Here is a 12,138-nt window from a genome sequence, read left to right as displayed (position 1 = left end):
TCTGATTTTTCAAATCTCTTTACTGTTTACATCACAGAAAAACCAAGCATTGTCAAGGTTGATGAGGTATCAGGAACAGGCTGCAGAAAACTGGGTCAAAACTTCTTGAGTGAACAACACACACGAATATTTAGTGTTTTACGTGAACATCCACACAAATAAGTAAATTTATGCTGCAACATGTGGGATATCATGGCCTTCTGCTTAGGTATGCCCAGAGGGCCTTCTGGGAAAGATGGTATTTGTTATTGCAAAGCAGAAAGAGGAGCAGGCTAAGCAAAAAACAATTGTTCATTTGAGAACCCTCTTTGGCCTCAGGGCCAATGACAAGCTCTCTCCCTGCCCCTGTCCCATCCCCCTACCCCCAACAATTCAAGAAAGCTTAAATACTACCTTCTTCATGAGTCCTTTCCTGCTGGTTGGTTGGTTTCTCTGTCCCGCCCTCCACTCCCATATCACAACATTACCTAATGTGGGTGTGTTGTTGTTTTTTTAAATCCCTATCTAATGTAAGCTCCTTGAGGACAAAATCTGTTTTACTTTTGCTTTTGTATCCCTGGCACTTAGCAGTAGATGCTTCTTGTTGTGAGGATGCAATCCTACCCATGGGTTAGGGACAATCCAAGAACAGATACATCAGAAAAGCTAGCCATATCGATGCCACTGTAATTTGCTTTAATTAACTAATCAAAGATTACCTGTCATCTGTGGATTTTGGAGGGAAATTATGATCGGTAGCAGGGGCAAAACTGTTTAATGTAAATTTCTGGACAACTTGAAAACCTAAAGATGGACTCTCTGGTAGGGATGGAAGAGACTTGAGAAACCATCTCCAACCTCTTCATTTTACAAAGAAAGAAACAAGGCAAAGTCTCAATCTATAAAGGCTAGCTTCTTGATAGGTGCTTTTTAAAAAGTGTTCAGTTTGTTTAATTTGTAGAGAGGGTTAGATTTTTACTGATTATGGCTCTCATCACATGAAGAGGTTCACCACAGGGTAAATACAACACAAACTGGTTCCTCTATTACATTTAACCAAGTAAAATGACGACTGCTCAGCCCATAACATATGTCTGGATGAAGTGAAATCAGTAGCAGCTCAGGTCACTATATCAAGCAGTAAATTCCTATTTATTTGCAATAATCCCTAGGGAATGGAGTGGTTTGATTATAATATAGAGGGCACAGATTCCAAGTTTCCAAAAAGTTAGATCATTAAACCCACTCAACACTAGGAGAAGAGGTCAGTGCTTTTCTAGTAGCTGAAGACTCCCTTACTCCTAAGCTCTCATTTCCTAGAAAATGGATAGAGCCCACTGGTTCCATGGCATGCCATCACTGATGTATCTCAGGGCCATAGAGACCAGAGCTTTTTAGGGCAGTTTGTGGTACAGTACACAGAACACTGGGCCTGGAGTGAAGACCAAAGATCGAATCCAGCCTCAGACACTCTAGCTTGTGTGATGCTGGGCAAGTCAATTAACTTCTGTCTGCTTTAGTTTTCTCACTTGTAAAATGGGGATAATAGTAGAACCTATTTTGCAGGGTTGTTGTAAAGATCAAATGAGATAATATTTGGTTAAAAAAAAAAAAAAAGCTTCGCAGAGTGCCTGGCACATAAAAGATGATATATAAGTGCTTATTCCCTTTCTATTATAACAATTGGAGTGACGCCACCTGCTGGAGAGTTACTATAGGAAAGCTCCGCCATGAGAAGAAGGCATCTGAGGACAAGCCATGTGGCTTGGGAAGTCAGTTCCTTGGTGTCAGGAAATGACATTTGATGTTTTCAGTTTAGACAAGAGGTTTCTGGGAGGAAAAAGGGAGCATTGGGTCTTTTTTGTGTTCCTGACCTCTTCATGGCAGGTCGGATGATGGGGTCTCTTAGAAATACTTAGATTTTTACCTTTCTCTCTGATTATTAGATCCTAATGCTCTTTAATAAATACTTAAAAGTCTAAACTCTTGCTAAAGCTTCTAATTTATTGGCAACCACTCATTAAATTTTTAAGACAGACTAGCTAGAATTTTAGCCCCTTACACTATGGATGTCAGGCAAAAGTTCATTACCCAAGCACATCTGTACCACGTATATACAACTGCTTTTCCTTGGCATCTACTTGGCCTCCTTAACCAAGGTGGGTCTCATTGGAGGTTATTATCTCCATGCAGGCAACATTGAAGAATGCAGCATCAACATTTGAAAAGTACGACATAAGGAACAACATACATACACACAGGAGGGAGGGGAACAAGCACTTATTTATTAAGCACCCATTCCATGTCAGGCACTGTGCTAAATACTTTACCAATATTATCTTATCTGATAATATAACAGAGCCCTACTAGACATCAAAGAAAGCCATCATCACTACTAAACCCCCCTCTCTTATTGGAGTACTTACTGCTAGGCAGAGGCATTGACCTAAGAAGGTCAATGATAAAAAGAAAGGTCCCACATATATCAGAATATTTATAGCCACCTTTTTCATGGTAGCAAAGATCTGAAGACAAAGGAGATGATTGGGGAATGGCTAAACAAACTGTAGTCTATGAACAAATGGAATCTGACCCTGCTGGAAGAAATGCTGAACATGCTGAATACTGAGAATCATGGAAAGATCTACATGACTAGGCAAACTGAAATAAGCAAAGTCAAGAAAACAACATACACGATAACCACAACTATGTAAATGCAAATAACTGAACACTGGGAAAACATAATGACCACGCTTGGCCCTAAAGAGGAGATTTAAGAAGACATGTCTCCTTCCTGCACTTTTGCAGAAGGAGGAGTCCACTGATAAAGAACACTACATGTAACATACATTTTTTCCGATGGGTTGGTTGGTTTTGATGATCTTTTTTTCTTACTCTTAAAATTTTTTTTTTCTGATAAGTTATGGCTCTCTGGAAGAATGTTAGGCAAAATATATATAGGGATAAGGGAAAGTGTAGGTGATATAAAAACAAAAGCTATCAACAAATCAATTTCTGAAAGTAAGGCTTAAAAAACTACTTAGTTTTCAAAAACAAAGAAAAAGGAAGTCAATTTGATAATAATAGGGTAAGATTTTAATCCAGTTTTATTTTTGTTTTTTTTGGGGGTGGCAATAAAGGTTAAGTGACTTGCCCAGGGTCACACAGCTAGTAAATGTCAAGTGTCTGAGGCCGGATTTGAACTCAGGTCCTCCTGAATCCAGGGCCAGTGCTTTATCCACTGAACCACCTAGTTGCCCCTTTAATCCAGTTTTAATTAGTGCCCATTACTCTAAAAACAAACAAAAGGGGAGGGGATTTAAATCTAAAACACTATGTGGCTACTATATGTGGCCTATAACATAGATAGTATGAAGCCAAAAAGTGACAATAGTAAATACAACAGGGGAGGACACTGATCAGAGTAGGCAGGCTCCTGTCCATTTGAGGGATGAGAACAAATTTGATCATCATAATCCTGTTGCAACAGTCACTTATAGTGCGTGGCAGGTCACAACAGGTCTCAATTTCTGAGGAAGACTTGAAGAGCTGAGACTCCCCGTTTTTTCTTCTTTAGCAGAGAGCTATTACAGTCACTGGAAGATAAACTGGTAATCATTTACCTCCAGAATAAAAGATGGATGGCTCTGTATTTGGAGGAATGCGGACTCTGATTCTTACACTCTGATCAGAAAGAACAACACATTGACATTGCTCTCTGGCTTTTTGGGTGGGCATCCATGTTTTTCTGTGCTTATTTTCACATTTGGTAGGGAGAAAGGAAATACAGTCAGTTCATCTTACCTTTTCAGCTTCGATTTTCTTTTGCTTCCTGAAGAGGCACTCAGATTCTGGGGGGCGTCTCTCAACCCAAAGCTCTTGGCCACATGACCGAGATGGAGGGACCGGACGTGAAAAATGTGCTTCAGGTCCTTGGGGTAGGTTGCATAGGCACGGATGAAAGACTGAAGAGCTGAGAAAAAGAAGAAAAGGTTCAGATTTTTGGACCATTATTTATTTGAATAAAAGTTATACTTTTTAATTTTTGCCAGTCCTAAAATAAAACTGGGGACCTGATATGAATGAACACAGCAAACAACTGACACTAACTACTAGTATTTACAGAATTTACATATCCTTTAAAATAAGCATAGAACTGTTGAGAATCCACTGAAAAAACACTTGTGGTAACCAAGAAAATGGGAAAATAAGTTTGGAAGAACTCCCCCTCCCACGTTCTTCCCCCCACCCCCACTCTATAAATTGTACATGACCAAACCATCTCTTTTTAGGGTTTTTTAGGACACCAACCCTATTGATTACTGAGTTCAGGACAAAAGGAAGGGAGAAAGGAAAGAGACAACATCCTCTGTGACTAAAAGAGTTTGGTTCAGGCCATATTCCCCAAAGAATGCCCTATGGCATTGAATCCAATGTCCCATCAAGAAGGAAGCCGCACCAGGAAACATACTTTTAGTACCTTTAAAGACAGGAAAAATAGAATCCTTGTTCCGGGTCACACAGTAAGACAGAAACAAAACTGGACACAGAACCCAAGAAAGTTGAGCGTTGGTCCTGATCACTAGGCCTTGCTTCTTCAAGAAAAGATTTCTCTATACCCAGTTCCCATCTTCCTACCTAGCAATAACAGTTAAGATTAAATGTCTGCCCTAGTCTCACTACAAGAGGGAAGGAGGGAATTGTTGTGAAAAGGAGCTCTCTGGTAAGAGACCATTCCTTCATCTATACCTATTCACTTTTGCCCCCAAGCCCTACACTTCCTGCCAACCACTGCCTACCCCTGCAATCTCTGATGGAAAAAAGCACTAAACACTAACCTCTCTTGCCCTGGCTTGTTGAGCCACTGGACCAGGAAGTTTGCCCACAGCTTAAATGTAATCTCCCAGCAGCATCAGGAGATTGGCGTTTATGAACAGTAATAAAAAGTGTCATTTTAGCAGATCAGCTCTGGGAAGAATCCTGGGAATCCATCAAAGCTCTATTTACTGAGTAAAGTGAACTCCTTTTCCCAATCGATGAGACATAACCAAGGCAACTATTCTGCACCCCCTCTCATTTCTGTGTCACTGTCTTTTTTAATAACGGGGGACTAGCATTTCTAAAGAAATTCTTTAACATTTCAAATGGTCTATCTACTCAAGGGGTTATAAATATGGGGGACACTACCAGGTATTACTGGGACCCTGGACACACAACCACATGTCAAAACAATAAAAGAATAGGTCATTGGGGTTAGAGATGACCTGAGAGATCAACTAGTCCAATTCCCTAATTTTGTGGCTCATGTCACAGTCACACAACTGGCTAATGTCAAGGCTGGTCCCAGCTCTAGTCTTAGACTCACTGAGGGCCAGTCCCAAGCTCCTTCCATCACACCATGTAGCTTCTCTTCTAGGAGGGCAACGTGATAAAACCACTACTGTTCAGGTAATAGAGGCAAAACCAAAACAAAAAACCTTTTTTTTTTTTTGACCCACGTTAGGCAAAAAGGCATTTTCCTTTTGTCTGTTGCTCCAAATTTTCTATACTCTTGCCTCAGGTGTGCACACAATTTTGTGTATTTGTGGCCCCCACAAAAGATACATTTGGCATCATGCTTCTTGAGAAAAGCATTAGTTATGTGACTTCCACCAATGTCGATACACTTATTCTTCTCCCTTCTTTATCCCCAATCAAAATAGCTTGAGATTGAGAGCCTTGGTCCCAGGAGAGTCAAGTGCCCAACTCACAGCTTTACAGGGATAATGAGTTTGCCAGGAAATGGCAGAAAGTGTTTTCCCCCTAGACAACTGGTCAGACAGCATTTCACACTGCATATTTTTACTATGGAAACTCCTTGTTCTCAAGGCTCCTGTTCCACTGGGGACAGCGACAGTTGGTCATCCTCACATACTTGCATGGACACCCATGTTTAGCTAATTCGGAGGGGCATGAGCTTCAGAGGCAGCGGCAGATGTTTGCATGACCTTCCAAGGGTCAGGAATTGGTTCACTTTGGCAGTGACTGTGATATGCAGAAGGACTGGGGCCTGGAGGGCGAACACAGGAGGAAAGTAGAGGAACAGAAAAATTGAAACTGTTCTTTTGGAGAAGGCAGGCTGAGGAGAAGGCTGGGCAAAAAGCAACCTCTTTGCAGGCCTGATTCCTAATCTGAAAAACACTTAAAAATTCTGTCCGTGAAAGCCTTCCTTGTGTCCTGGCCTCACAAACGTTCGCCTTGGTGGAGAAGCTGCCTTCTGGTGGCATGATGGAGGGTGAGGCGGGCAAGCACTAGCTCTGATCCTTACTAGCTGTGCTGCCCGCTGCAGACAAGTGAGAGCCCTTCTGACTTGGGGTCTTCTCATACGTACGACTGAGAAACTCTCCGTGCTACAAACTTCATAGGGCCATATTGTGAGGAAAGCGTTTTCTAAGCCTGAAAGTGCTATGCAAATTTGCTATTCGTGATATTATTTGAGCCCAGGAATAATGGTACCTTAAAGACCTATGATTCAAGAATCTGTGATTCCAATGACCAGGGCACCCTATGTTGCCATGGGAGATTAGAGTCTCTCCACGCCCTGGGAGATCATCTTCAAGAGCTGGTGTGGCTAAAAAAGTTTCTCATCTGGTGGCCAGACTCGTGGTGGTGAGTGGCTCTGAAGGCTAGGACAACAAAGCCTTTCTAGCCCAGTGAGCATGAGGAAAACTTGTCCTTCATTGGCACTGCTGCTAAGGACACTGATGTGATTTCCAGGTAGAAGGGCCATCTTCACACCACAATAGGACACTGGAGGAGAATCTGAGTGACTAATACACTTACAGGGGCAAAAGAAGATAAATGCCACAATTATTCTATCCTCCTGCTCTCCAGGATACTTGGCTAGGAGGACCTAAGTATTTGCTTGACACAAAAAGGTGGGTGCTCCAACCCACTGGAACATTTTGCTGTGAACAAAGAGCAACATTTCCTAAAATTTTTCTTGGGGAAAAATGTCCTCCAGAACTCATAGGTTTGATCTATTAGCTCTCTCCCCAACTCAATGCAAAGGTGCTGAGGGAAGTGGGAAGAAGGGACAACTTCCTGGAAAGTGACTGTAATTAAATGCTGGTTATTAACACTGACTGGGTCAAAAAATGCAAAAGGAAAACAAATGCATCTCTGGCACAATCTCCATCAGCTTTTCTGCCATGAAGGCAAAAGCCAGCTGCTTTGTTAATTATTCATGACTAAGAAGGGAGTTTATGGAAGCAAGTCAGTAGGGAAATTTGCATATGCAGATTTCAATTCAAGAGAAAGGATCATACTTGCAGTCCTTTTGATGGTGGTGGTTATGTCATGAAGACAATACCCTTTGGGTGCAAAAGGTATGTATGTTCTCCCAAAACATCAATTCACAGACCTGAATGAGACGGACTATAGCTGTTCCTAGGTCTCTGCATGTTTTAAAGGGGTATGCGATCTGGTAGACTGGTAGACACCAGAGGTGGCATTTAGGCACAGATTATTAGGAGCCTGGTGTGCTAATCAATCAGCATATAATTAATTGAATATTACACTACATTGGTCCAAGATAAACAGATATTTTGGAATGTGACTCCTATTTGTTCTCAAAATTAAAAAAAAATGATCTGTAGTTTATTCATGCTTTTGGGTTTAATGGTCACGAAGAGGGGAAACTCAAAAATAAGAGTATTTCACATCACATTTTCTATTGGAATTGGGGTTGAAGTTTCATTTGCCACAGCTTTCTCTCCAATTCAACACATTTTTTATGTAGTGCCTACTATGATCTGTGCAACACATTCTGCTTGGGGTGAGAGATACAAAGATGAAAAACAAACAAACCCCAGTCCTTGTCCTCAAACCTAGCTTATTAACTCATAGGGGGCTTCATCCTCAGTGCCCTGGGTCACCTGGTGTCTCTGCTTCCCAGCATGCTCTATCCAAAACAGAAACCACAAGGGGTCTGGAAGCACATGACTCACACTCTGTCTCATGTCTGATCTTCCATCCTTTAAACATCACTCACCCTGTCCCAGTGTGTGCTGGGTGTGGGAGAGGAGCAACCAAGTCACAGCCCTAGACCAGCACACACTACTTTCCACCAATCCATACACTTGCTTTCACCTTCAATGAAAAGGGCACAATCACACCCACTCACTCCCAATCCACCCCCACACATACACCAAACCCACCAAAACGTATCGCACTGCCAAGGCAGAACCATCTTACCTATTCCCCAAATTCAATCAAAGGCATCAGCGTGCTTGCTCACCCTGACCATCTCATGGTCATACCCAGAACACAATCTCTCCACAACCAGTCTCTCCTCCCACACTACTGAGGTGAGAGCTCCCAGGCAGCTCTCCCAAATAGCCAATCAATATACAATAGCCACAAGAACATTGTCTGTTCCTCCAGACACTGGCTTCCATTTGCAGCCTCCCCCTGCACCAAGGAAGTCTGCCACATTAAGACACATCTGCCCCTTCTTTTGCCACATCAGTTCCAAAGTGCTCCCTGCTCCAAATAAGCAAAATGCAAAATATAATGTGCTAGGAGAAAAGGTGAGAGAAGGACAAAGTCCTCCTGGACAATCTTAGGAAGAGAGGTCACTTTCAGCTAGGGGTACATAAGGCAAGTTTTTGTATAGGAGGTGGCCCCTAGGCACTGAAGGAAGAAGAAGATTGTAAAGGTGGAAATGAAATGCCATTCTTTTTTTTTTTTTTTTTAGTGAGGCAATTAGGGTTAAGTGACTTGCCCAGGGTCACACAGCTATTAAGTGTTAAGTGTCTGAGGCCGGATCTGAACTCAGGCACTCCTGATTCCAGGGCCGGTGCTCCATCCACTGCGCCACCCAGCTGCCCCATGAAATGCCATTCTTGCTAAAATAGTAGCAGTTGTGGTGGAACACCTACCCAATATATAACCAATGCCAAAATGCAAGAATATGGAATAAGTTTGTTTATTTTTGTAGTACCTTCATTATTAACATTGGACCCAGTTATTTACTGCAAAATGGCCCATCTTATATCAAATAAATATGAGTCATCAAACCAACATCCTATAAAGTGACACAATGGATAGTTTATCCAAGAAAGAGATTGTATTGCCTTGAAAAGTGAATCAACCACTGATCAGAAGGGAGAACATTAGGGACCCCAAAGCTGTTCAGTTCAGCTCAAGAAAGTGCTAAGAGGCAGAATGGTTTTGGAGGGGCTTTGTGGTACAGTGCTGAGAGCACTGGATTTGGAGTTGGGAAACACCTCTGCTCATGTCTTGATGGAAACAATATTATACTTACATTACCTTTCTCATGGGGCTATTGTTAGGAAAGCTGTTGGTGAGCTTCAAAGTGCTACACAGCACTCATTTCTGTAAATGAGTGATCATAGTGTGATATGACAGAGATCACAGAATTTAGAGCTGCAATGGAATTTAGATTTCATCTGGCCTCATGTCATAATTTTATAGAGGAAGAAACTGAGGGTCTGAGAAGCTACATGAAATGCCCCATGTTGTGTAGATATCAGAAAGGCATTGTCTTGGTTCATTCCTTGACTCTCTGTTGACATAATTTTCATCTAGAAAGATCTGTTGGTTCTCAAGGTAGCAACTGACTATGATCTAAAAAGCACCTTCAGCTCTCAGGCCTAGAAACCTATGAAACAGAGGGATTTGGAATCAGGCCCCACAGCACACACCATGCCATCACTGGGTGGCAAACAGAGAGAATCGAACCACATTTTACTCTCTTGCTCAGAGACAACATAAAAGGCCAGGCTAGAAATTGAGTGATCTCAGAAGTCAGATGATGATGATGGTGGTGGTGGTGGTGGTGATGGTGATAGTGGTGGTGATGCTGCTGCTGCTAGTTGCTTTACAAATAGTATCTCATTTGATCCCTATAAGAACCCTGTGAGGTAGGTGTTATTAACTTCATTTTATAGTTGAGGAAACTGAGGCAGAGGTTATGTGACTTTCCCAAGGTCACACAGATATTAAGTATCTGAGGCCAGATTTCAGCTCAGGTCTTCCTGACCCCAGGTCCAGCACTCTATACCCTTTACCACCCAGCAATATACATTATATCCTTTGAAAATTCTATTCAAGGGTCCACATATTGAATTAATGCCCACACCCTGCACAAAACTTCCAAGAACTGGGCACAGAGCCTTTGGTCTTCCCAGAAAGACCTTCTTGGCATTGTTCTCATTTCCCTTGAACTTTTAAGGGTTCCCACTTTAAAGTTGTCTAGGTCCAACACTTCCACCCATTGCTCTTGGAAAGGCAGATATAACTTTTATCTCTCCTATAATTGTTTCTTTTGTCATATCTTTTCACAAAAACAGATACATAAAGGAAAAGAAAAAACTTAACCCTAAGATCCAAGTCATTGGGTCAAAGCTCTATTTCTAATGTAAGCCAAGATAAAACCTCATTTGTGCAAAACATGTGAAAGGATGAATTAACATTTAATATCATTTTAAAGCCTCCTGCGTCTGTTTCCAAACCCAGTAGAATTATTGGGCTTGAAGGCTTTCACTAGTGAGCAGAGACCCCTGGTTGGTCTCTTACCCACCTCCTACCCCTTGCCCCTCACCTCAGTAGGGGGTGTAGTGGGAGCTCTGCTGACCTATCCATTCCATAATCGCCTAAGAAATCCACTGACCTTTCTTTGCCCAGGAGACCCTCTCCGCACTGGCATGCACGTAATCTTCAAATGCTGTCTGCAAGACAGTGGCTCGCTCTCGGATTTCCTGGGGGCCAACACTGCGGGATTTCTGGGAGGGTGGCGGAAGGATTAAAGCAAAGACAGAATCGGAGTCAGGAATAATGAAGCAGTTTATAATAGATTTAATAACAGTAAAATCACACAGTAACCACCTAGGGGCCAAAAGGGGTAATCCCTTCAATATTACTAGTGAGGGGGGAAAAAAAAGGGAATATAAAGATGTTAAAGTCAAGCAAAGATGAAGATGGCTTTGTGCAGAGAGCAAATCGGTTTTAATTTTTTGTGTTTCTGACCCTTTCTCACTCGTGTTCAGAATGAGAGATCATCAGTGACACTTTGGGATTTACTAGGTCCAGTTTGGATGTTTATTAAGTGCCACTGAAAATAAATTGTGTTTTCAAGTGAATCTTGTTTTTTGTTACCTTTCTGTCTTATGTTTCTCTTCCTTCTCCAACTATCAATTGGACCTCTGGCAGTTTCCCTGGGGGATTTCTTCCATAATGGTTGGTCTATAATTTGGCTTCATAAGTTACTTTTATGAGAGGTAACTTGATAGCAAGTTTCCATAATTCCCTGTGCCACTCACACTTGTTACTCTATGGTTTGTAGTGAAGTTGCTGCAGCAAATCTGGTCTAAAGGAAGGCATTATGGACTTTTGAAAGAGCTCTGTGGCAAATAAGAAATAACATTAAAACGGTATGAAATCTACAAAACTTTATAGATCTGAAATTTATCGTTCTCATCCTTGAATGGTCCGTGTGAAGAGTCACCCTTGCTTTATAACCTCAGCCTGGGGATGGTTGTTTCATTTCAGATCTTTGCAAATCAAACAGAAATTCCTTTTAGAAAATTGTGACAAAAGGGAGAGAGGCCAATAGAATGTGGCTCACAGAGCCCTAAGCCCTCTGTGTGTTGCACAAGATAAATCCGCAGTGGGGATTCACCGGCACTTGTAACCTTTAGGGAGCACTGGCCTGAGTCTCTGAGTTTGGCTGGTTGCTCTCAAGCCCTCTCTCTTAAGACAGCCAGGGGAAGAACAGGGGGAATAAAAGCAAAGGCTTGATTCCTCTGATCGATGTACCTCTCTGTACTTAATAGAGACTTAACAATCTGAAAATGTTTTTAGTTTAGTCAAATCATCCCTTGCCACCTGTTTAGCTGATGACAGTGTAGCTGATTTCACGGTACATGGTCCCCCTAAGGGTTTTCTACGATAAAATGTCAAGAGAAAAGTCAGCGAGAACTGTGTTACGAAAGTGGACATTTGCTATTGTCATTAACAAGGATTTTTTTTACCCCCTTAACTGATGTGAAATGCAAACTCCCTCCCCCCCGCCTCTTTTCGTTAAGCCATCTCAGCAGCACAACTGTCACCTTCCCAGCGTTTTTTAATATGAATGTGAAATTAGCGAAGATGCCC

At 41.9% G+C, this 12,138-nt stretch overlaps 1 protein-coding gene across 3 annotated transcripts in view; it reads right to left on the bottom strand.

Annotated features, from left to right (window-relative positions):
* Nucleotides 1–12,138, bottom strand: part of DDX31 (DEAD-box helicase 31) — a 91,385-nt gene that overhangs the window by 19,635 nt on the left and 59,612 nt on the right. For all 3 annotated transcript variants that reach the window (XM_043988819.1, XM_043988817.1, XM_043988816.1), the window contains 2 exons: nucleotides 10,655–10,766; nucleotides 3,784–3,952 (listed from right to left, as the gene is read on the bottom strand). In XM_043988819.1, the coding sequence (XP_043844754.1) occupies nucleotides 3,784–3,952; nucleotides 10,655–10,766 (281 nt within the window). The remainder of the gene's footprint in view (nucleotides 1–3,783; nucleotides 3,953–10,654; nucleotides 10,767–12,138) is intronic.

This window comes from Dromiciops gliroides, chromosome 2 (genome assembly GCF_019393635.1).
Source record: "Dromiciops gliroides isolate mDroGli1 chromosome 2, mDroGli1.pri, whole genome shotgun sequence".
In the NCBI taxonomy this organism is placed as follows: domain Eukaryota; kingdom Metazoa; phylum Chordata; class Mammalia; order Microbiotheria; family Microbiotheriidae; genus Dromiciops; species Dromiciops gliroides.
Note: the sequence above shows the minus strand (reverse complement) of the source record. Positions and strands in the feature narration are given on the sequence as shown.